The 27,424-nt window shown below is 33.8% G+C and overlaps 2 protein-coding genes and 1 long non-coding RNA gene across 3 annotated transcripts; 1 reads left to right on the top strand and 2 right to left on the bottom strand.

Annotated features, from left to right (window-relative positions):
• Positions 1 to 491: 491 nt before the first annotated feature.
• Positions 492 to 21,373, top strand: LOC121728617. Its single transcript, XR_006035848.1, has 3 exons — positions 492 to 504; positions 5,193 to 5,195; positions 21,280 to 21,373. It is a non-coding gene; the product is annotated as an uncharacterized LOC121728617 (long non-coding RNA).
• On the bottom strand, positions 5,541 to 6,416 carry LOC121728616 (RING-box protein 1A). The gene is made up of 5 exons (XM_042116795.1): positions 6,229 to 6,416; positions 6,108 to 6,135; positions 5,876 to 5,997; positions 5,714 to 5,799; positions 5,541 to 5,570 (listed from the first exon to the last, which is right to left on the bottom strand). The coding sequence occupies exons 1-5, from the start codon at positions 6,319 to 6,321 to the stop codon at positions 5,558 to 5,560; spliced, it is 342 nt and encodes a 113-aa protein (XP_041972729.1). The 5' UTR covers positions 6,322 to 6,416; the 3' UTR covers positions 5,541 to 5,557.
• Positions 7,950 to 15,482, bottom strand: LOC121728615 (proton channel OtopLc-like). Its single transcript, XM_042116794.1, has 10 exons — positions 15,345 to 15,482; positions 14,523 to 14,636; positions 13,824 to 13,941; positions 13,220 to 13,307; positions 12,861 to 13,069; positions 11,537 to 11,962; positions 11,051 to 11,257; positions 10,068 to 10,291; positions 9,452 to 9,650; positions 7,950 to 8,130 (listed from the first exon to the last, which is right to left on the bottom strand). The coding sequence occupies exons 1-10, from the start codon at positions 15,425 to 15,427 to the stop codon at positions 7,975 to 7,977; spliced, it is 1,824 nt and encodes a 607-aa protein (XP_041972728.1). The 5' UTR covers positions 15,428 to 15,482; the 3' UTR covers positions 7,950 to 7,974.
• Positions 21,374 to 27,424: the final 6,051 nt, after the last annotated feature.

Raw genomic sequence — 27,424 nt, 5'->3', positions numbered from 1 at the left:
TGAAACAAAGGCTCACTTTGGATTACTCGGACCAAACGACTCGGGAACTGTGTGGCTTACAGTACTGTTTCATACTACATCTGCATTTAGTTCACACCTAACTGACTATAATATTCAAAATTGAAATTCAAAATATGTAAGTCTTTATATAAGTATTTTATTTGGTCTGAGTGTTAAACAAAAACCTTATTTTATCGTCAATTGCCAAATCCTTTAACCCAGTACCACTTTATTTTATATTAAAAATATTGAATTGAAAAAATATATTTTTAGAATAACTAGTTTTTTTGTGTGGTTGTATGATTATAATACGTAGTACCATGTAGTACGTACATTATTTGAACATAAATTCAGTCGTTTTAAAATTGTTTATAAGTATTTTTTATAATTTAATGTTTACCCATAAATAGGTAATGCTAAAATATATTTTTCAGCTATACTTATTATGTATTTCTTTTTAAGAAGCAATCTAGGGTTATTTGTATGATTTGTCCAAACCATTTAGTCCACGAATTCTGCTTAATACTATGATGACTATTGACTAGGATGATAAAATGTAATTCCGGCCTATTACTATAATAATAATTGTCGCAAAATACGTTCTGTGAATGTGTACAGATCACTCTGCATCTTATAATTAATTTTTGTACTTGTGAAATAAATGATGCGCATGTTGTTTAACAAAAAACATTATCATGTAGGTGAATTGACTCAAGCTTCATAGTTTGCTATGAGAATAAAGTCAAAGCAAAAAAATAATTTACTCCATGTGGATCAAACCAGTGTAGTATTTTGGTTTGTTAAGAGTTTGTAAGTCACAATCTTAATGAAAAATCTCCCTTACTAACAAAAACATCCCCAGTCTGTATTCACTATACATACAAGCTTACCAAAAATTCACAAAAATACCTAAGATACTGTTTAAATCCCAAAGTTTTATTTGGAAAGGGCTGTGTCATGTTTCAAAGTCGTGGATTATTATGGTCATTGAGGCAACTCAATATAAGACAGTCTTATAAGATTTTTTGTGATCTATTGTATACCTTATGACTTATGAGTTATGGCGCAATTTCACTGGTTGATAGGGTCCGCATGCGGGGTGCGGGAGATTTCTGAAGCGCATGCCACAGGACCCGCATTCGGGGAACCGTTTTCATTAGTCGATATGTCTTAACTACAACAAGCACTTGTGAATCGAATCTCACATCGCACACATGACGGATAGCAGCCCCCGAGACGAAGACGAGTTAAGACTGCTTCGTAATAACGCTGTGATGTCGCAGCGCCGCACCCGTGTGGCCGGCTGTGCGTCAAATGGTAGCGTTGCGTCGACGCAACGCTGACGCAACACGCCGTGTGGACTGGCTCTTAGTATGATTTACTTACTATAATCGAAATGATCTCAATTTCATATTTTTTGCTAGGGCAAAACCTCAAAGAACTTTTAAAGGTTTCTTTGAATCATAAAATAATGCGCATCATTTGTTGCACAATATGTAGGTATGATTATTGTAATGTATAGATACATTGTTAATAATGTAAATATATCGCCTATTTGTAAAAATGCTAGAACACTAGCTTAAATATGATGCAAAGATAGTGTATGTAAAATCAAATTAGTTAAAACATTGCATCTTGTTATCAGGTTAGCCATTATGAAATATTTTCATTTAAATCAAAATCAGAAATAAATGCCTCCACTCTTTTCATACAGCATTTTATGCTTTAAATATTTTTCCATCTTACCCTTTTACTTCCATCCATCTTTGCCAAACCATCATAAAGTTAAGGCCCAATTTCACAAACGTCTGTTAGTGTTAACAGCTTGTTAAAATGTCATACCTTCTCTTTCATTCATTTGAAAAACGAAAGAGGTAACGTGATACTAATTCGAGCATTAACATTAACAGTCGTTGGTGAAATTGGGTCTTAGACCCAGTTTCATCAAGCAATGTTAAATAAATAATGGCTTGTTAAATCAGTTAATGGCCTGTTAGAGTTATCGAGCGTTCCACCATGCCCTAATGTCATGTTAAATCACCTAACACGGCATTAAATTTAATTCCTGCTATGGAGGTCCATTAAATATTTAACAGGCTGTTATATGAGTCAAAATAACAACTTTCAAAGACAATAATATGCAATATCAATAAAAGAATCTGTTTTGACTTTTGAGTCTTTCTACCATGTTTCTGCTACGTCCTTATTATTAATTATTTTCATAGTTATGAATAATTATTTATTTTCACTTTGCCAAAAATTCAGCCTTCGGATTTTCCTTGACATTGCAAATATACTAACGTGTATCAAAATTACCAAACCGAAATATGTAAATAAAAGTTTGTATTGTGATTCATGTTTTCAGCTTTGACAGATAATAATAATTAACCAGGTAAATTAAGAACTATTATAACGTAACAAATGTATGCGATCAGTGATATTTTAATTCGCATTATCTACTATTATACTACTATGGAAGAAAGTGACACATTGCAGCAAACATGTCGTATTAATCTTGTACTGCAATTTCGTCGCCTTATAATAAGAATGAACGAATTGATAGTTGTTCACTCGTTGTTTACTTAACATTGCATTTACTAATCCGCTGTTACATTTTTACTGTGGGACATAAGTATGTTAACAGTCTGTTTAATTTTCCAAGGTCCGTTAAGTAATGCCTGTTAGGATTTAACAAACAGAGGTTGGTGAAATTGGGTCTTAGTCTTTGGGTTTTAGAGCGCTTACAGACGAACGGCACGTGTCGTTGGCCCGCGTCGGCGGCAGTCGACGGCAGCCGTCGACAGTTTATCACGCTTGATGCGAGACGTCCGTTGCGTACGATGCCGACCTGTGGACGCTTACCTTTATGCGGTACGTTCACAAGTCACAACTGACTTGTGAACGTACCGCATAAAGGTAAGCGACCACAGGTCGGCATCGTACGCAACGGACGTCTCGCATCAAAAGGATATTCTTTTAAAGCTGCGCGTGCACTGGATCGGAATCGGAGCGTACGGATTTGTTGCTTTGTATTGATTTGTATGGTACTGCGTGCACTGGATCGGCATTTCTGCGCCTGAGACCGGAATTTATGCCGATGACATCATCCGCAGCCGCGTCTATGGGTCTATTTATATATTTAGTACAGAGTCAAAGCGCATCGAAACAAAGTATCAAAACTGAACATAGCAAATCCAACCTTAACTCAGAAGCGTTAACGCACACATTTCATATTTACATTAATAACTAAATTGCCGATGCGGAATCCGAATGCAGTGGACGCACCCCATCGGCATTTCGTAAATGACGACGCTCCGTACGCTCCGATTCGAATCCGAATCGGCATGGCAGCGCGCAGCGTTCTGATTACCGACTAGCTAGTATGTTTATCTTCAAATTAGTCCAAACAAAGTTCCTAAGTCAAAATTTCTTCTTTCGAGTTTTCCATCCACCCCCCCCTTTTGAGCATTCATTTACTAGTAGGCTCGATTGTTTTTTTTCGATTGACGATATTTTTTAATCGATTGTAAGGGTTTCGATTAATAAAAAAATCGATTCTCACAAAAAATGGGTTAAAAATTTAATCGATTGTAAGGGTTTCGATTAATTATAAAAATCGATATTTTAAAAATCGATTTTCATAAAAAACGGGTTAAAATTTAATCGATTGTAAGGGTTTCGATAAATTAAAAAAAACGATTTTTTAAAAATTGATTTTCATAAAAAATGGGTTAAAAAAATAATGCACAACGTTAAATCAAGTTTTCACTTCTGCCGGCACTCCCGGAGTGCAACCCGTCTTTTTTTTTAAATATATCCACTACTTTATTCGCATCAATTTCTATCCTTATGGGGGATATTAGATTATCATATATATTGGATCCGAGATCATTGAGTCAATGATATTGGATAATGTAATATAGACATATGATTCATTTCTTCCTTGATCATAGATTTTTGACATTTGCTGAGAGATTGGATCCAATACGGTCATAGAAATAGGTGTTGCCAGTTATTTAATATAAAAAAGAGTTTTTAATTTCTTGTTCGTTAATATGTTTCAAATAATGTAATGTAATTATTTTTCTAATTATATACTTCGATAATCTTGCTGAAATAACAAAAAACAAGCCATATTAAAAATGACGATGTCTTTTGACAAATCGAATTCTCTGAGATCTAGTAACCCTGACGTCAATACCAGTCAGCGTTAGCACTCTCCATTGGCTATTGAAACCACATATGACGTAAAATAGGATCATATACTAGTAATCTGTGAATAGGATCAATGAAATATGATAATGTAATACGCAGATATGATCAAATGATCATATATATTGGATCCTATATATGATCATAGAAATGATCCAATATATATGATAATGTAATACCCCCCATAGTGAATGTTCATGAGTGTTTTAGTCCTTATTTGAATTTTATCTTACGACACATATACTTACTACATTTTTGTTTTTTCTAGAAAGTGTGTAATTTAGCCATAAAATGATTTAATTATGAAAAATAGCGTTATAATGGTCATCTTTGAGATTTTTTTCTATCGAGCAGAATTTTTCAAATTGTGTACTGATATACCTTTGCGTATAGCAAATTTTCTCAATTTTAAAACGGTACTTAGTTATTTTATACTTAAATAATGACATTTCCTTTATTAAAAACGTGTTTTAAAAAACCCATTTTACATAGTTGCAACAACCACAGCGCCCTAAGTTTCAGTAACCCTAACATAAATTGATTGCTGTAACATCCCCTTTCTATAACCTGCCCCAGCCTCTAGGTAATATTATTTAAATAGCACATTTTCTTTTCATTTTTTAAATAGAATTTAGAAATACTTTATAAAATAGTCCATTTAGAGTTCAGGTAAGACTCGCATGGTGTTACCTATTTGGTTATTGATGTCCTATATGATATGAGGGACAAACTAATTATTTGTATTGTATACCTTCCTTTCGGTATGATTATTCTACGATAAAGTCCTTTCTTTTCTAGATAAAAAAAATATATACAGAGTGTAACAAAAATAAGTGATAATACTTTAGGGCGTGTACGTGTTCCTTGTAGAGAGTTCACTGTGAAAGTAGCAGCGCTGAAAGACCAACAATTTTTTTTACTTTTGTATGGGGAAACTCGTGACGCTCGGGCCCTTACTCATTACAAAAGTGAAAAAAAAGTACGTCTTTAGACTTTGCTACTTTCACAGTGAACTCTCTACAAGAAATATGTACACACCCTGAAGTATTTTCACTTATTTTTGTGACACACTGTATATGAGCATGGGCGCATAATATATTTGACGACCTCTGTGCCCCCCCCCTCCTTATGTACGCCCATGTATATGAGGGACAACTAATAATTACTCATGAATTGGTTTTACAAATTTTTTTCATTATTTTCACAAAATTAAGATTAATTTTTATAAAGTAATCAAATTAATAAAAACTTAGATGGTAAATATTTAATGAAAAAGTATGCTGTGACATTACTGTACTCATTATAATATTATCTTGATCCTCGTTTTACCAAGATATTGAGAGACTTAATGTCCATACCTGAAAAATAAAGTTTTAAATATACATTTGCATCAAGTATTCTTTCTCAGAAGCTAATTTAGTCATAAATTTTCTATTTTGAATAAGTCTTATGGACAATCACTGGTCAAAAGGTAGTTTCTTAATGTTATCAAAATACTTACTTCTGGAACTCCCATTCTCTATTGTCTAAGGGACAAACTTGACGAGTTTTTAGCCAACGTGATATACAATGGAAATGGAAAGCATGCTGAAAGAAAAAGTAAGTGATTAGTAATAATTGATGGATGTAAGAATATAATAAACAAAATAACTAAAACACTAACATTACAAACACCCCATGCTACTGTGCATTCCTCACTCGTAGCTGAAGCTTGGTTTGCTTGACATTCTATGCACAAGTCCATGATATGATTGCGACAAATAGCACAGTTGTCCACAACAATGTCTGAAATATAACATTAATAATTAAATAACTCATACAAGTAGGTTTTTTTATTGTAGTGCAAAATTTACAAGAAAGTTATGAGGACTGAAGTTCTCAAAACTTTTACCTACCCCAAGCCCATAGAGCAACGGCATTCCACTGAAAATAATAATAATTGATTGCATTAGTTATTTATTTTTATGAACCCAATGCGTTAGACAATGATGAAGCAAAACTTTTCATTCTCGATACCTTTTTAACTTCAAATCTTTTCTTGTCTCCTTTACTGCTACTAGATGATGCTAATTCGATTTCTTCTTCGTCAACATCCATGGCAGAAGCCATTTTTTAAATATAAGTTTATTGAGGAGAAATTGCTAAAAAACTGCAATTTTAGTTATTTCGCCTGCTTTGTTCTGGTTTACTTGCGACGTTTGACAAATGACAAGTGTGTGACAGTTGACATAAAAAGTAGTTTTTTTTTTAATATGGCTTTCTGCTAAACAGCTTCAGGTTAAAGACGCCATCACATTTTTCCACAAATATTGACAGCGATTTTCAGGTACCGTACCATTTTAAGAGCGTTTTCACACGAGACACGACACGACACGACAAAATGCGATGACGACTTCGGGCGCCATACATTTCTATGTACCGTTTTCACACGGAACGACACTGCACAGCACGACACACGATTTTTAGACGACTATTCACACAGACGACAAACAAATATATAAATAAATTCTATATTGAAAAATCGTTAAATAAATAATAAATCATAATCTAACAGCCTGCCAAACTGCATAGTGGTTTTCTGGCGAGTATTACGCCGCCATATTACATTTACATCATACCTAGTATTATAATAATATAATGTATTATATTATAATAATTAATATAATATGACCATATTAAAAATAAAACTATACATAAATATTATAATATGACTACGTTTTATAATAAGCTTATCAGCTATCTTAGGACCCCAACAATAGATGACATATTTTTAAGAAGTAATGGCTGGTTTACACGTATATAATTGCTTATCAAGCCTCAAGCAAGTTCAAATTTAAGTTAAAATTTAGTTGACTACTTATCTACTTAATACGTGTAAACCAGCCATAAGTGAATACGGTGTCGTCGCAGAAATCGTCGCTCGTGTGAAAACGTTCAAACGACAGCCTGTGTGACGTCTGTCGTGCAGTTTTAAATCGTGTCGTGTCGTGTCTCGTGGGAAATCGCCCTAAGGATGTATTTATAAGGTCAAATTCCGTAGTAAGTAGATATCTGCATAGTTAGCATAAGCACGTAGACAAACGAAAGAAACTAAATTTTGTCAGTTTTACCGGAAAAACATTGGAGTAAAAGTTTCTTTCGTATCTCGATATCTTTCGCTTTTGAAAATCTATAAGTCAAGCATGACGATCCGCTTTTGACATTTAGTTTCTTGATTCTGTTTTTATTTTTATTATGGCACTTGGCTATAAAACCATAGCCAGTGTCGAGTAAATGGCGGCAAATTAAAAAAATCGATGTATAGCAACCCTGTCTATAGCCGGAATTATAATTTTGATCTACAAACTACGAATAATAAAGTTCCTTAGTTTTTATTATTCGTATTTCGTAGATCAAAACTATAATTCCGGCTATAGACAAGGTTGCTACACGTCGATTTTTTGAATTTGCCGCCATTTATTCGACACTGGCCATGGTTTTATAGCCGAGGTGCCATAATAAAAAAAAAGAACCAAGAAACTAAATGTCAAAAAAATAATTGCCGTTGCTATAATGGTTGCTATGGAATGAGTTTCTTGTCTTTGTCCACTGAAACTCAAGTCGATGGGTGGTGCCATGCTCGGGAAAAAGATATGTAGACATGGGAAAGAAACTGCCATTACTTTCTTCCGAAGAATCGACTGGGAAACCCCGTGCTAGCTATGCTGTAGTTCAGAAATATAATTAAAACAAAAGAATTTATGCAACGTGATAATTTTTTAATTAAATTTCGTGTAACTCATATACATCTTTTCTTGTTTTGTATGAGTTTTTCCAGATTTCATAGAAACAGACGGTTGCTTGGAATCTGTAGCAAACCAGCAGCGGCACCGACACATGCGTTATCAGAGTCCAGGCCCAAACGCCAAAGAACTCCATCTGAATACAATAATCAAAAACAATTTTTTTAAAGTTTTTTGAGCCTAATTAATAAATAGTCAGGGTTCCCTAGAACATTTTTTGTTTTAGGGAACCCTGACTAAAATGTTGTAATAATACTAGCTGTCCCGGCAAACGTTGTTTTTCCATATAAATAATTTTTGGTATGAAAAATAGATGTTGGCCGATTCTCAGACCTACTCAATATGCACACAAAATTTAATAATTTTAGTCGATAAACTGAAAAATATGACTCTTCCTGATATCTATTGGCGAATAATAATACTGTTTTGTGAGCAACTAATTGTTTTAACGACCAGCAGATGGCGTTATTAAGTAACACGAAGTCAATGAGTGTTTGCTATACCGAGCAAAGCTCGGTCATCCAGGTACTGTTACATTAAAAATGTAGAGTACTTACCCATTTTTAACAATATAGGTTAAAATATAGTAGCCATAAAACCATTTGTTTTATTACTATCAAGCTAATTTTTGGTGAGTAGCTTCATTTTGATAAAACAAACAACATTTTTATTTACGAAAAATCTTGAAAGTGGTAGCTAACAGAGATAGAAAGGATTTCATACTTTGATTTGATGGTCCTAAAATATGGATTGCTCTTTTTGTAGGACAATGTTACTCTTAAATTATATAACTATTAACCTACCAATACACAAAAAATCTGCTGGTTAGGGTTCCGTTTTAGGGTTCTGTAATCAAAAAAACTTAGTTGACTACGGTACCCTAAAACGGAACCCTACGGTGTCTTATCAAAATGAAGCCACTCACAAAAATTAGCTTGATAGTAATAAAAAAAAAATGTTCTAGGGGTCCCTGACTATAGGCAATTAATGTCACTTCTCACTAGTCACAACCGCAAACCTACTTTTTAGGCATGCGTATTATCTACGTGTTTGTGTGTGAACTCCTTCAAAACGGCTTAACCGATTTTAATGAAATTTTGTATGTACCATCGAGGAAATTGAATCCTATGCAGTTGACAGACCAACGTCAATTGGTCGAATCATGTCAATTCAATGTTAATTGTGATCTGTCGGCCGGGTTTGACGTAACGCGACCAAACTACGTTGATCACCCATCTGCCTAGGTATCAACTTCTCTGATAGTACATTTCGTTCGGCCTGAATAGGTTTTTATCTACTTTTTATATTGATATTGAAAATAATTTATATGGCAAAACAACGTCGCCGGGACAGCTAGTATAGCAATAAAAAACAATGATGCTTTGACCAGACGTACCTATTTTTGTATACCTAACACCTATTTTTCTACATATAAATAAAGGGTATCAGAACCAAACCTGTGAAGGATGAAACTCCGCCCGGGCATTTTTGACCCTATTCAGCAGCCAGAGGGCGAAATTGCCCACGAGTAGGAACGTGACTAGCTGCCGGCCCGGGCGCTCCCTGCCACCGGGGCTGCGCCGCCGGGTCCATGCGTCGAACACCAGCAACGTCTGACACGAACTTTGTACCACGGCGCATAGAGGCGATATTATTCTAGAAGGGTATGCAGAAGTTAGGGAGAGCAATGGTCAATTATTTTGTATGAAGACCTTTGGGACCTGAATCTGACATAATGAATTTCAAAATAGGAACATAATTATGTGGCTACTGGCTAGTGTTTAATAAAGTAATATGTCTGATTCTTTGACTCTATATTAATCTCTTAGTTCTGTCTACTCTGCTCCTTAGTTCTGTCTATTCTGCTAATCTAATCTCTGTCTGTCTTTCTAATCTTTTGTTTGACACAGAGTCTCAAAACAAAATTATATTAGGTACGGGACCTAGAACAATAATTTTTTTTATTGCTATCAAGCTATTTTTTTGTGAGTAGCTTCATTTTGAAAATGAAGCTATTCACAAAACCCACTAGGGCCTTTACATATACTTAGGTGATATTTCTCTTAGGTATACCTCGTTATTCGTCTCCCTTCCGGATGTGTTTGTATGAGGAAGCAGGCGCCGATGATTTGAAACAGGTAGTACAGGTAGACGCCGCACTGCGTGACGAGCAGTAGCGCGTGTTCCATCGGCATCCCGCACGAGGCCTGCCGCACCGTCAGCGCCCGCATACGCTGGATACATGCAGCCGAACCCAGCGTCATCATGATGAACAATATCGTCTCCCAAATGTTAATCTAGAATTTGCAAAGAATATAATGTTCCGGAAAATTACCAGGATAATATTCTGTGTTCCGTGGACTACGTCGTATGTCTTTTTCTGGGACTCAGTATCTGTTTAATCTTCATAGTAAGTAACAGCTGTCTGTGTGCTACTTTCTTCCGGGGAAATATGTACGGACACACTTATGCTTTGCAAGTTGCAACAAGTTAAGGCGACGCCTTGATAATTTGGCTGTAGCGATATCGATTTTTCTCAGCAATGACTAAAGCTAAGAAATTAAAGTTCATTGTAGTCATCATGTCTTTGTCTTTGAATTACCCATAGCATAACACGATTGGTCAACTTTTATAACACAGAATAATCAATCAAAAAGGCCTCTGTAAAAAAGGGATTCTAATTTTGCCAACTGAGGAGAGTGATTTAAGCTTCCAAATTTGTACATAGATTGGTTCAAGCATACCCTTAAATTTGCTCATAGCTTATATTATGAAATATATTTATGGTTTTTAAATTACGCGACAAACTATTTTGTAGCTTACGCCCTTTTCATTTTTTGCAGTTCCATTTCTTGTTTTCTACTTTAACGCGGCGTCACCTTAATCCGTAAGACGTATAATGATGTAAAAAAATTATAAGTAACATCCCTTTGCGTCGAAGATATCTAATAAATAAATACTAAAGGTGTATTATTAAAAAAAGAATACAAATACTTAGGTTGCACAACCTTCCTACTCTCTATATCTTTATGAAAAAATATGAATAAGCATCTCACCTGCAGCAGCGCAATTTCCACGTGTTTATCGTTTTGAAATAGGCCATTAAATAACATTAGACTGACGATGGTTCCCGCCAACATGGCAATACCCATAAACAAGCCTTTGTGGGCGCTACCGCAGTCTATTGAGAAATGATTACTGGACTTGGTCTGGCCGCAGCACTGTCTTTCCTCCGGTTTATTCGACCGATGGCTCTTGGACTTCTGTAACATAATCAAAATTATCATTAAATAGGGCCTATAAACATGTTCGTTTTGAACCTAAAAACAAGTAGTAGACATTATACTGAAGAAGTCTGGATTGTCTTTCATATACCTACTTAATTGCTGTATTTTGCCTGCATTTTCTATCCAACCACCTAATATCATTGGGATTGATTTACATGTGTATAATATATAACATTCATTTAATGATCGCTACAAGGCTAGTTAGTGGCAACAATAAGGCCGGCTGTAATAAAGAAATTAAGTAATAACATTTACCGTTCCCGGCACGGTGCATATATCGTTCCATATCACAACAATTATTATGGAGCACAGCAGACTGTATTCGACGCCGCACGGTCTCAGGTACGGGTTCATGGAGCGAATTAGGGGGGTGATCATGTTTGAAACATTACAGGTCCACGGTACTATAGTTGCTGAAAAATCCCCGTGGAATCCCGTTGAGTTATCTCCTGAGAGATCTGTAGCGTTCAGAGAAGTATTGCTCGGGGCATCTGTGAAGATGACTTTGGCCGGTCCAGTAATGTTGGTGTATCTCAGCAAGGCAGGCCTGTCGTAGGCCACGGCTATAATGTCGTCTCTCGTCTCCTGGATCACGACGTTAAGCCACTCGCACACGTTCGTAGCGATGAGATGCATCAGTCCGAACCTGTCTATCACTACTCCTCGCATTGGATCCAGGATCTGTGGAACAATTAGGGAATATTGCTGGCAACATTATTGCGCTATTATTTAAAGGTGCACATCCACCGGATCGGAATCGGAGCGTACGCAGATTCATTGCTTTGTATTGATTTCTATGGTACTCGTACTGCGTGCATTGGAAGATCATTTCTGCGCCTGGCAAAATATAAATGACGACGCTCCGTCCGCACCGTATGCTCCGATTCCGACCCGGTGGACGCACAGCTTTATCCTATGGCCTTTCCCAGAACTCAAAGTAACAGTTTAGTTTAAAAAAGTCAACAGATAAGTGCACTTTAAAGTTTATATTATTAGTATGGATAAATCTCCAGAGTGATTGAATATGCTAAATAAAATCGCTAATTCTCATCAGTCATCACATAATGATAAATACTGATTTACAAAATTTGTGATAAGAATTCGTAATGACTTTGAATATGCATTAAAGACGCGTCGATGTGATAATGAATTCAGCACATGCACAATGCATAATATAAGCTCGGCTACACGCGTAACGATAACACTGCACAGTTCGGTCACAGAGCAGATATAGTCTAAGGTTTGCGTCTGACAAGCACAAAAATTAGGATATAATCCAGTCAAAAGTTAGTTCAGTTTAAATTATTTTTAATTCAAATGTAATATTAACATCCTGTATGACGTATGTAATGCGATGCTAAAATGCTTCCAATTTAAATGTCGAGATTTACCCGAAAGAAGTAACACTAGTTCACTAATTTGGTCATCTTTCAAGTATTAAAATTTCGTTTAAAATAATCAGGAACGGAGTAAATGGAAATTATAATAGTAGTCACATTATATGTTTACTGCTACCGAACTGTGCAGTTATATCTTTGCGAGTGTATCTAGCTAAACACATTAACGAGTTACGTCTTACATCGGTGTAGGAGAAGATGAAAATAGTTTGTGCAACCAGAAACAGTATTCGGAACGTCGGTTTAAGTACGACGATGATCAATTGGCAGTCTCCGGAGAGGTCGAAGTATTCGCTGAACTGCAGGCAGGAATATATGATGGTCCCCACACCGAAACCCGCGACGCCCATGTGCAAGTAGAAGCTTCCGTAGCGCGTCCTTTTAATATTTTCTGTGAAAACATTTTATGATTAAAAGTAGGTACCAACGTAATGAAATGACAATAACGGTTGTGTTTTTAATATTTGTTCACATGTTTTTGCTTGGATTTGGTAGAAATATACTTTAAAATCATTAATGAATAACGTCATGATTTACTTACCGTCTGCATCACGTTTTGCTATTCGTAAGTGGAAAAACGTGTACGCCAGAAAAATCATGCTCACTATGTACAGATACAGTGTAAATACCTGTAAAATAATAATTTTAGTTACATCTTACAAGAAAATAATACACAAAAATATGTAACTACCAATATTATAAATTCAAACAAGCAAATCATCTAATAAAAACTATCGCTTTTGTGTAGTTTTAGAAAGCATTTTTAAATTTCTTTTTCTCGTAGCACCTGCGTAGTACTTACGTAGCACAGCGTCTACGGAACCAAAAGCCGTAGAATATTAGCCAAAATCTTAAATAATTGAATCTCTCTCTGTTCTCAATCACTCTCACAATCTTAAAGCATATTGTGATAATATTAATTATCATGAAATGTTTTGATTTTGAAACTTATTGTTTATTATGTTTATGACTGTTTAGAAGAACAGTCATAAACATAATAAACAATAAGTTTAGAAGAACAGTCTTTTTTGCTACACATGAAGTCGCTTAAAAAACCTTAAAAGTATCTAATAAAGTGGCGGACACTTTCATAGTTTAGCACTACATTATTTATTCACACAATACGAAATAACAATAATACTCACGTCCGAAGTAATATTAGTGTAGAGTTCATTTTGTATGGTGCTGGTAACTGGTAGAGCGAGGCCCAACACTATGAGCAATTTAGCGTAAAACGCTGACAACACCACCGTCATAGATTCACTGTAATGAGATATTATTCATTAACAAATTAATCTAATCCAGCCGGTATTCGTTACTAATTAATTTAATAAATTGTATGTCACCTGAGCTAGCGTTATCGTTGGCCATAATAACCGTTTTGGTTAGCTAAGGTTTTGTTTTACTAATGTTTAGCCTATGTTATTAGGTATGATACTTTGTCTAAGTTACATTGGTAAGGTCGAATTCTAAATTAAAATAAACGTTAATACTCGCAATACTGACGTTAAATTGCAAGGCCATTTTAAGCTATTGTTATGGCTAAGTGCCATTTACTAAAACACCATTTTCGGTTATATATCTACAAAAACAAGCTAATCTTTATTATTTTTATGTACAATCATTTTTGGTACCCTACAAGTAACTTGAGATATTTTATAGCATGTAAATTTTATGATTCATCAGGTGACCCCAAAACTAGTTGTCCTAAATAACCGTACAATTTTTTCAAAAGAAAAACCGTATATTCTTTCTGGGAATTAAAAAATCTCTTTGCCAAAGTGTACGCTTGGAAAGGTAATAGACAGACAAAATTTATAATATTAGAATGGGTGTCAACTTACTCGCCATGAGAGAGCACTTTCCTCTGCGGCTGTACATATACTCTTTCGGCACTGGAGCTGGAGCTGGCCGGCAGCACAACACTCAGTCGGGGCAGCGAGTGCGGCGGGTGTTCTCTGATAACATAATAATAAAAAAAAATATACTGTCTATTGTATTATACTCCATAACCCCACTTACGAAAATATGTATGGTATCTTTCATAGATGTTTTAGTTGGCAATTAAAGAGTTTACTTCAATCAGCAGAATGGAATAACTAATTATAGTTATTCCATTCTGCTGAATGCTGATGTGCGATAAGTGCGTTATATTATATCTATTAAGCTATAATATGGCGCACTTGCCGGGTAGGTTCGCTTTGCCACACTCACTATACTTTTTATATTACAGAAATGAACAGGTTAACAGAGCTAGCACGCTTGTACGAAATTGACCCTTGAATAAAAAGGATGTGAGCGGAGTAAAACTTAATGTCTTGAATGTTCATATTCATTTAAATACACGAAAGACTGCATCTGAACAACGTTTTAGTTAATTAACTTTTACATGTTTACATTGGAAACGACTGCGACGTTGAAATTATGTTTAAGTAATACATTACTCGTGAAATACAATGTTTAACCCTCAAAGAAGATAACATACTAAATTTCACCAAAATCGGTTCATCGGCTCAAGCTTATAGATGTTACGATAGATACTTCAGCTGTTATTATAATGGATTTACTTGTAAACAGAAATTTCACAAGGTAAAAGCGTTTATATTGGAAGCGGTTATAACCGCTTACACGGTATTTATTGAGTACATTTAATGAAGCTCTCAGACCTTTCATCCTCAGGCACAGCGACCAGCGGCTCAAATCTCTCTTTTTCCTTAGCGTTCGGACTCGATTTTTCCTTATTTTTCATAACTTTCCTACTTATTGCACGATGACACCACTGCGAGTCACATGTGTGTGGTCGCAACGCAAATATTGTACTGAAGGTGTCATGACTAACTTACACATAAGCGTGTAGTTAATAATAATTGTTAATTTTACACAAGGTTGTTAGGATTAGTAATATAAGTGTTTATTTTAGTAAGCTCCGGAGATCAGTAAAGTAAAGATAGTAGAGAGAAAAGTAAAGAAAAGATAGTAGAGAGAAGTAATAGAAAAAATTTGTCATCCTCAGCGGTCAGTAGCATAGTCCGCAAGGTGGACTCGCAGCTGCAAATTCCACCGAGAGACATTTTTTAATTTATAATCAATGCCGTAAATAGGGCGATGCCACTGGTGCCCAGGCACAGGGCGTAGACTCTGGGGGGGCGCAAGAATGGCAAGACCGGGCAGAATCTTATTGTTTCGAATTGCTCCCGATAAATACTTCCCGCTGCGCCCCAGAGATGTTTTTCAATGTAGTAAAAAAAATCTACAGGCAAACATATAACCTCCTTTTTGGAAGCCAGTTGAAAAACAAGGGTGCAGTTATAAGTTTTTAACGTTGTTAGTGGCGGCCGAAAAGGAAGATCTTCCGACCGAGCGAGATAGCATGCTCGGTCAGGCCGAAGCCCACTGACGTCATTTCAGACGTTGTATATATCTTGCCGTTCTCCGAAACTTCGATAGCGCGATGCAGGAATGTTAGGCGAATTGTGGGTACCGCCACATCACTCGCCCCCGAAGACATGTGGTATTCTTCGATGCGCTTGTGTTGTCAGGTGTGGGCCGAAGCTACGCGTGCAATGACCAGGAGAGGGACCCCGTGCTCTGCTTGTTGACCGGTCGTTGTAGCCTATGGCTGCCCCGTTCAAGCCAGACACGGGTTCGACCGGCGCGGACCTCCAACGCGGCTTATGGTCGAGGCGACCCGGTTATGCTTGATGTCTGCTGACGTGGTGCGGAGGGGCGGGGAGTGCTGATGATGATTGATGTCCAGAAGGATGCGTGTTCTTGTCGGTGGTCACCAATTTAACGTTGTTGGTGGCGGCCGAAAAGGAAGATCTTCCGACCGAGCGAGATAGCATGCTCGGTCAGGCCGAAGCCCACTGACGTCATTTCAGACGTTGTATATATCTTGCCGTTCTCCGAAACTTCGATAGCGCGATGCAGGAATGTTAGGCGAATTGTGGGTACCGCCACAAGTTTATAAGCTCGCACAGGGCGCAAAAAAGGCTATTTACGGCACTGTTGATAATGTTTTAAATTTTAATGCACGCTGCGCAATCTTATGCATCTTAAGTCATTACTCAAAACCTCTCAAAACATATAAGTCTAGAAGAAATCAATTATTAATTAATTTAATCTTACAATTTTAGATAAGAAAGATATCTATCCCAATTCTTATATGTATTCTCAAACCTCCGACCTTAGTATCCTTAAGCGAACGAGTTAAAATAATACAAGATGATATCCGTGGATTACGAGATGTCCTCACGGGTACATAATTAGCGCCGCCGGTGTCACTTTCAGACGGCCCTCCTAACGAGGTACATGCCCCCCCCCACCTCCCCCTCCGTCTTACCTCCGCGGATTAATTAGATGTCTACCTCTAAATGATCCGATACCGGCGATCGGCAAAAAGCTATTTACCATTAAATCATCAGGCTTCGCCATACAGATTGAGGTAAGGCGAAAAAGGGTTATAAAAAAAGTTGAAAGTTTCTTGGCGGGTTTACTAGCTATAGGTAATAATAATTGTTAATATCCTAAGATCCGACCGTAAAATTCTGCATGAATCGTTTTTTTCGATCAAATATATTATTTTAAAATAATCTTTAGAACGTATAGAATGGATTAATGTTGGGTTGCCTTGTTAAAAGTAGCCGCAAATGCCTCTAATTGAGCAAAATGAAAGCCCGTAATACAAACTTGTGATAAGAAACTGCATGATGACTTTCAAATACATTTATTCTACAATATTATACAGTGGTACACTTTCGGGCAGAGATTCCTCTTACAATTGTTCTTCCGTCAAAATTCGCATCATACTGCGCTCTTGGGGTATTTATACACAATTTTTACCCGTCAACCCCCACTCCAAGTGAAGCGAACGTAGCCTTGGGATTGCACGTTGTCAGTGTGGCCAGATTTAAATATTAAAACTACCATCTAATTTAGTCTAAAATAGTTAAGTTACAATAATTTAGTATTCTAAAAACAATAAACTAAGTACTGAATTACGTAAATCATAACATTCGGCCATCCGACAACGTGCAGCGTCCCGATGCACTCTTAAAACAATCATCAATGGTGCAATACATATAACATATTTTTAGTTATCTATACATTTTCACTATAAACTAACCTATTGTTATTTATATCAAATTAAATTTTACATTTAGAAAAACAATTCATTTGTTTTGTTACAAACCGTGTAGAATGATAAAATATAATATAATAATTAATATTACAATATACAAACATTAATAAAACTAATATAACTTATAAGATTTTTGTACAATAATTGCTTTGCAATTATATCAACCAACATTGTTGAAACAATAAAAACACAAATGTGGTAATTACAGTATTATAGAAGTACAACTATCTAAAATTTTAGTTACTTATGCTGAATTTGTGAACTACACAAAAGCGCATTAGAATAATTATCTTTGCGATTCATTTAATAGAAATTACATAACTCGAGTGTCAAGAAAATAAAATTATATATCACAAAAAACTTAATAGAAACAAACGGCAATATTAAAAATAAGCTTAAATACTTAATAACATCTCACACAAGAAACAAAACAAAATAAAATTACCTATCTTAGGTACTTTATCAAATATCGCTGGTGATATAAACCTCTGGAAGTTTTAACAATTATTGGCCTTCCAATTTTACTTTTAAAGCTACTAGTATGGAACTTCACTTCAGCCGATTCTAATTTTATTTATCATTTGCATCTGTATAGATCTGTGATCATCTGATATTCCCAGAAAAAAACTAACTGTATAATAAATTATCTATATAGAACTTCAAATAGTAATCATCATATTCCCAGGAAAGTATATACTGAATTACATTTTGAAATATCAAGTAATTTAAAATTTATTTTATGTGGAGATGGGAATATATTTTATACACTTTATTAACTTACAAGACTACCCAAAATTAACAAATTTGTTTAAACCATGACATCTTCATGTTAAGCTTTTCTGCAGTAAAGAGCATACTTATTTATGTAATGCCTTTATCACATTTTTCGAAACAATTGTTATAGTACAGCATTTTATAAACTATGCTTCTTTCTAAAATAAAATCTTGTTCAACATAAACTTATGGTAATCAAAAGGCAAAGGTTCAAGGGCAAATACTAAGATTCACTGCAAAAATATAACTTAACTATTAATAATCATAAAAACACAGACTGCATTGATACATTTTTAAATAATACCAAGAAATTACCGGAATTATTAATGAGTAATTTAATTATCATTTTAAATGACTTTCTTCTAATCATCTAAACCAGAGATAGTGTGATACATGCCTAATTTTCTATCGGTTCTCGAATAATTCGGGATTAACTTGGTTATATTTCTAAACATATAGTTTTAAATCTAGATTCCACGAGCTCCAGATCAGGCATAAAACTATAATGTTGAGTCATTTCTATGTTTTTGCTTCGTCTTTAATCTAAATCTCACATGACCCTTAAATACTTTAGGCCAGTTTAGTAATACTAAGTAGTTTAAATAAGTAACTTGTCAGAAATAATAATAATAATAGTTGTTTGGCTACAAGCCCGCAACTTTGGAACAAACTCTTACAAAGGAGAATAGAAAACTACAATACCAACAATAATAATAATAATTAAGTAAAGGAGTTTTGACCTTAAACTTAAAAGTATTTTTTACCTTTAGAATTGTGATACCTATCGCTATCGTTTTTATTTCGTAACATTAGTAGAATATTAACCATTTAACATGAAGGAAGTCGGTTAAAAATAGATATCGTCCTGATGTGTAGGCAAAATTTTGCCATAACCAAATTTTGAAAAGCGTCCGAGTGTCGAATGAACGTTTAATACAATTCAAATAAAGTATGCTGATTGCCGGTCTTCCCCAAGTTGACCTTAACTATTTTCTACATATTCATTAAAAATTTAAAATATAAATGCGTCTAGTTTTACATTTGGGATCATCGATTGTTGTCTACCAAATACTCAATCTAGCGACCACGTGGAACTTTAACTTGACGAATTAAAAGAAAAACATCCCATTGACAAATCATATTAAATTCTACTTCGATAGCAGCTTTGCTAATTCTATTTCAACGAATAATAACCAAAATACTATACGACAGACTGTTATAAAAAATCTATATTTAATCAAAGATAAATGCAGTAGAATTTGACAATTTTAAAAGTAAAATACTAATGCAGTAGAATTTGACAATTTTAAAAGTAAAATACTAAAAGTGTGGACCAGAAATATAAGCCAACCCCTTTAAACTTCTCAATATGTACTTATAGTCCGAAGTAGATTTAAGGAAATATAATTAAACGGATCGAATCTTCACTTAGTAATTGTTTACATCAGTAACAGTAGATAGAATTGTCTCATCTCTTTGTTACCGTATTATTCGTAATCGTAACAATTTGAAGTTTTTTTATTTTTTTTAAAATAGGTATCTTAAAATTATTGATTAGGTATACGATTTTTATATACCACCGAATAGAAGCGAACAGTTTGTTTTATAAGAACAGAAATACAACATTACAGTGCTTTGATCTATCGATGATAGGAATCTTGTGGTAGCCTTTTTTCTGGATATGACAAAAAAACGTTTGATTTTGTAGATCGCAAAACTGATTGCTTTCAATGACACTACCGTTTACGAGGTAAAGCAAAAAGTTCGCTTAAAAATTGTTCATCCAATTGTCTACAAATTACAATATGTAAAAATAATAAATATCTAAAACACAAAAATGTTCCAGTAGAGTTACATTATAATTCTTAATCGTTATAGCTTAATGAGTTTAGCTTACCTCAAAGAAGTTTCTTAGTCTCTTTCAGCTTTTACTTTATATAACTACTAGCTGACCCGGCGAACGTTTTGCCGTATAAATTATTTCTAGTATCAATATTTAAAAAGCAGATAAAAACCTATTCTCAGGTCCAACGAATGTACATACAAAATTTCATTAAAATCGGTTGAGGCGCTCTGGAGGAGCTTGCGAGCAAACACCGACACGAGAAAGTTTCACATAATAATTAATAATAATATATTAGATTCACTCACTCCTAACGCTATCAATCACAAAGAAGTGTTATTTGCAGTTGACATAACTTTGGCAATTATAATAGGGGCGAGCGAAGCGAGCCCAATAATAGTACCTAACACCTATATTCTACAATCTTTACATTTTGTGATACATGGAGAAACTGTCACGCCCATTGCTTTGTATGTTTAACATAGTAAGTGCTTTAACATAGTAATTTTTATTTATACCTATGTACCTAGATGCATTATTATCTAGTCTAGTCAAGGAGTGACGATGCGACACGAATATTGACATGGTGAATGTTGAACTTTCAGGATTAATATTGGATATTCACTGCAGCGTTTCTTAATTTCTAACAAAAACATTCTGAATACTAATTTTTAGTAGGAGCAAATGCACGAACCATTCTTTCAGGAAATAAATTCAAATTATTTAAGCCCCAGTAAAGACTTGACATCTATTTAAAACGAATTTAAGAACCTTAACATGGTCCAGTAGCCAAGAATGTTAAGAAACACGTGTCGAATTTCAAAAACTATCACCGCTTCGAAAGTTTTGTACGCCTCTAGAAAGGCAGAATGTATAGACACTTTTTTCCATTTCAGTCAACTCCAGTCTAAAATCTCAATTCAATCCATTTCACTCAATTTCACTTAATTGAATTCACTAAATTTTACTTAATCAAATTCAATAAATTTCACTTAATCAAATTCAATAATTTCCATTTAACAATTCAATAATTTCCATTTAACAATTCAATAAATTCCATTTAACAATTCAATAAATTCCATTTAACAATTCAATAAATTCCATTTAACAATTCAATAAATTCCATTTAACAATTCCATAAATTCCATTTAACAATTCCATAAATTCCATTTAACAATTCAATAAATTCCATTTAATAATTCAATAAATTTCATTTAATAATTCAATAAATTTCATTAATAATTCAATAAATTTCATTTAATCTAATTCACTAAATTTTGTTTAACCCATCTAAATCCAAATTTATATTATTTTAATTCAAATTTCATTTTATTCAAATTTCATTTTATTCAAATTTCATTTTATTCAAATTTCATTTTATTCAAATTTCATTTTATTCAAATTTCATTTTATTCAAATTTCATTTTATTCAAATTTCATTTTATTCAAATTTCATTTTATTCAAATTTCATTTTATTCAAATTTCATTTTATTCAAATTTCATTTTATTCAAATTTCATACAATCCAAATTTCATGCAATTCAAATTTCATTTAATTCAAATTTCATTTAATTCAAATTTCATTTAGTTCAAATTTCATTTAATTCAAATTTCATTTAATTCAAATTTCATTTAATTCAAATTTCATTTTATTCAAATTTCATTTTATTCAAATTTCATTTTATTCAAATTTCATTTTATTCAAATTTCGTTTAATTCAAATTTCGTTTAATTCAAATTTCGTTTAATTCAAATTTCGTTTAATTCAAATTTCGTTTCATTCAAATTTCATTTAATTCAAATTTCGTTTAATTCAAATTTCATTTTATCCAAATTTCATTTCATCCAAATTTTATTTAATCCAAATTTCATTTCATCCAAATTTCATTTATTGCAAATTTCATTTTTTCCAAATTTCATTTATTCCAAATTTCATTTATTCCAAATTTCATTTAAAACAAAACTTTTAATAGAAACTTTATTACTTTAATCAGTGGTTCACTCCACAGTTCTTAATAAGAAAATGATACTGTTGAAATTGGGTTTAAAATTTTCAGTGCACATACCTTTGGGTTTTCTGAATCGTTCATTCTATTAACTTTGATCAGTGGTTCACTCCACAGCGACTTTGATCAGTGGTTCACTCCACAGCGACTTTGATCAGTGGTTCACTCCACAGCAACTTTGATCAGTGGTCCACTCCATAGCAACTTTAATCAATATTGCACTCCATAGCAACTTTAATCAATGGTTCACTCCACAGCATTCATGAAAACAAAAATGATCTAGTTATTGAATCGACCCCTTGAAATTGACAATAAAAAGGATAAACTGCAATAAACAGATCTCATACTATCATATTAGCATAAACCATTTCGATTTCATAGAATTAGAATGTTAGAAAAGGCATTCCATACAATCGTTAGCGCGAAAATGTATCACTCTCGAAAAGAGTGAGCTCACTCATCTGAGAGCAGTGTGCCTTAGGACGCATTAGTATTTTGATATCGTTGTTCGATTTATCTATATTACTTGTTTGGTTATCTTTCTAAGCAAAATACTTGATCATGTCCAACCATTCAGGTCATTATTAATTATTTCATTTCTTTTATTGAACAAACAATAAGTTAAGTAATTCTATACCAAATATTTACATAATACATCATAGATAATATATATTAGCTAAAATCTTGCACATCACTAAAAAAATACTAGTTATGAATATTCTTTTTGGCGTTTTGAAATCTTGTAATAAAAAGGATATTTTATCAACTTCCATATTATGTAGGCTCTTTGCTATTCATAAAAATAAGTTATATTGGAGTAGTGTAATGCGAATTGTGTATAATTGCAGCTATAAGCAGTCCAAATGTGAACTACATGTGGTGTGCACTGTCGAAGAGTAGCCTCGACCAAGTGACATGTATAATGAATGATGCATGTTAAAATGTAATCTTAACTCACTGTCGAAGAGTTGCCTCGACCAAGTGAAATTTATAGTGATGTTAAAATGTAATGTTAAATTCACTGTCGAAGAGTTGCCTCGACCAAGTGAAATGTGTAATGATGCATGTTAAAATGTAATCTTAACTCACTGTCGAAGAGTTGCCTCGACCAAGTGAAATGTGTAATGATGTCAAAATGTTATGTTAAATTCACTGTCGAAGAGTTGCCTCGACCAAGTGAAATGTGTAATGATGCATGTTAAAATGTAATCTTAACTCACTGTCGAAGAGTTGCCTCGACCAAGTGAAATGTGTAATGATGTCAAAATGTTATGTTAAATTCACTGTCGAAGAGTTGCCTCGACCAAGTGAAATGTGTAATGTTAAATTCACTGTCGAAGAGTAGCCTCGACCAAGTGGAAGGTATTATGTGTGTGGTGCGTGATTGTTACGTGTATCGAGTTCTTTCTACTCCGCAACGTATTTTTCAAATACCTCTTGTTGCAAAGTAATAATGACTGAATTAAATAATTTTATATTACTTGTAAAAATCTCAGATACTCTAATACTCAAGTAAATTAAAACATCTCATCTTCATTATAAGATATAACTCTCGAATGCACAAATTAATTTTTCATATAAAAATTTCACATTTGATAATCTAAAATTATCGAAAACAAAATTATTTCATTACAGTAAAAATCATTTCATAATAACTGTCGGCTCAATTTAAATAAACACACTTTACAAAGAAACATCAACTACACAAAAGAAAAATAGATAGGACATACCAATTATACTCACCGCGTACTAATTACTATTGTTAAAGAAGTTTGTTATACGAAGATGCTGCACTTTAAAACGATTTACCTCAATGTACGCAACATCTACATCGACTTTCAGAACACAGCTAATAATATATATTTGTATGGCGATTGCACCTTCATGACACTTTCAGCTGTTAACATACTTTTGAAAAATATTTTAAAAGTACCCTACTTTCTTTTCATATTAATTGTATGTGAATATTTCAAATCATTGTATGCTATCATTAGATAACTCTTTTACTACTATTACTTTTCAGATTTCTTATCTGGGAGCATCGTTACACTTATGAGAAATAAAGATATTTAATCCCAGTTAAGAAATTTAATAATAAGTGAATATAAAGTGAGCGTACCTGGATTTTTCTCCCTCTTCTGAGAAGATAAGAAACTGCATGATGACTTTCAAATACATTTATTCTACAATATTATACAGTGGTACACTTTCGGGCAGAGATTCCTCTTACAATTGTTCTTCCGTCAAAATTCGCATCATACTGCGCTCTTGGGGTATTTATACACAATTTTTACCCGTCAACCCCCACTCCAAGTGAAGCGAACGTAGCCTTGGGATTGCACGTTGTCAGTGTGGCCAGATTTAAATATTAAAACTACCATCTAATTTAGTCTAAAATAGTTAAGTTACAATAATTTAGTATTCTAAAAACAATAAACTAAGTACTGAATTACGTAAATCATAACACTTGCGTGTATTCAATAGAACAGTAAGAGAATTAAGAAGGAATGACATTGAGGAATGACAGGACAATACACATAAAAATAAAAACGCCTGTTAAATAAAAATAGCAATCTTGCGAGATCTCGACGTCCTCAAATAATGCCAGGCATAATAATTGTAGGCATGAACATTTGTTATATACAAAAGTGATGGCAACCCCAGTTTGCGGCTATCGTGCAACTGGCAACCATGGATATTCATGTACAAAATGCATAAAACTTTAATTTGGTATCAAAATTATTAAAAAAAATCGATGCTTCAATTTTGATGAAGAACTTTGTCTGTTTACGGGCTGGCAACCCTAGAGCTGGCTGACTTAGAGCTGGCAACCATTTATACCTTATTTTCTCACGTCATTTTCTTTCAAATGGTGTAAAATTTACTGAAAAAAAATATACATGCAAATTATGCATTTATCTCAAAAACATTCAACTTAATTAGAGGTACTTGCGGCTACTTTTGACAAGGCAACCCAACATTAATCCATTCTATACGTTCTAAAGATTATTTTAAAATATATTTGATCGAAAAAAACGATTCCTGCAGGATTTTACGGTCGGATCCAATACTATTACTTTCTCCTTCTTTTCATTTTAATTCGAAACCGCATAAATATAGGTTGAAATGCATTTTGAACTGATAGATTTGAAAATATGTAGACGGTTCTGAACTGACTACAAAATATAAAAGTTTTTCTTTACCGGCTATGTCGTATTTTCCTCTCCAAACTGGTAGTTGTTTGTCTCAAGGGATGGTACTGATGAGAGTGGTGGTCGAAACCACAAAGAGAGTGTGATTCTCTTCTCTCTTTGATTTTGCATATCCTGAAATAAAATAATTATGATAATTTTGAAATGACGAAGTTTATAATATTATATGCTGTTTTATCTTTCCTTTAAAATGCATTACAAAATTAAAGTTACAAATAATAAAACTTCACAATGTTGCTGATTTCCATGTTGGAATAAAAAAATGGGGATTCCAAGATCGATTACGACAAAGCAGGCTGATCACCATAATATTGTCTGACAAGAAAGGTAAAAGTCTGAATAAAAATCATAGGATTGTATGTAACACGTCAGCCCTGACTCCTGACTCCTGCACCTTATTTCTTCCCAGTCGTGAAGGTCTTACTAAGTTAGTACTACACTCCAGTGTTCTGAGTTCTGACGTATCCGGTCACTGCCACCGAAAGTACAACACTTTTATGGCTCTAGAGGTGTATAGGTCAGTTTTCACGTAAATTTTCCGCAATAACTATATTTTAAGTATTTATTACCATAAAATTTGAGTTATTTTAACAATATACATACCATTCTGTGTCTTCTAAAATAACGTCCGCGTCGTCCATTTATCTACAAAAGACGCCGAACGCGAATTTGGATACTTACAAGTGCTCCACCTGTCATAGTGAGGCTATCGTATATATTTGTTATCTTCTGGTACAGGTATTAAAAGATTTGAGATAATCGTTGAGATAAACTTAAGAGAAGAATTACTTTCGTTGTTCTTAATGTAGTTTACCAATTACTTATTTTAATTGTAATCAAAATTTTAGATTTTAAATTAATTTTAAATTTTAAATTAATTAATAGTATACTATTATACTACTAATTAATTTACTTTTAAATTTTTGAAACTATTATATCGTGTTTATAATTACAGAGCGAAAAGAAGGAATGAAATAATATTTTTCAATATAAACTAAAAAATATTTGGAACATAATGTATGCAATATGAATAATTGAATAGGGTTGCCATCACCTTTATTGCCGTCGCCGCTCAGCATGACAAAAATCCCGGACATTTGGCCGAAATATGGCTATTTCCCCGGACACCCATTAATGACTATGTATTTACTATTACGTCCCAATTTTTTCAACAAAAATTTTTAAAAATTTGATCAACTTAAGTCCTTGAAATCGTACTTGATTTTGATCAAAGAAGGAGGAAAGTGTTATTATGCTTAGCGAGTTTTTATCTTTTGTTTATTGTTGCCTGGTTAAAAAGTTGGATTTCTCTCAACAAAAGTCTCCGGATTGCACCCGGACACTTTTTAAAAACCCGGCCGGACAGTCCCCGGACGCCCTTCAAACTAGGATAAATCCGGGGAAATCCGGACTGATGGCAACCCTAAATATACATGTATGCGTTCTTGGAAAAGTTTGATAAGTGAATACTGTTTGTAATGTCAGCAAAAGCTGTGAGCAAGGTTTGAACAATATAATCTCCTAAGTCCTAGATGATTCATAATGTAAGACTCATATCATAAATAATAAATTATTATATGATAAGGATCGCCATTTCAACGACATGTACAGAGTACATTGTACCATAAGCCATTACTTATATATTTAGGAAAACATCTATCAAATTATTAGTTCGTGCAAAATGGTACCTTTATAAAATGGGCAACAATGTTCAATAATCTCTAGTCAGTATAAAAGAAATGGTTTTACTGAAACCCCCATGCTACTCCGC

This window comes from Aricia agestis, chromosome 7 (assembly GCF_905147365.1).
Source record: "Aricia agestis chromosome 7, ilAriAges1.1, whole genome shotgun sequence".
NCBI lineage: Eukaryota > Metazoa > Arthropoda > Insecta > Lepidoptera > Lycaenidae > Aricia > Aricia agestis.
This window is presented reverse-complemented; position numbering and strand designations above follow the sequence as displayed.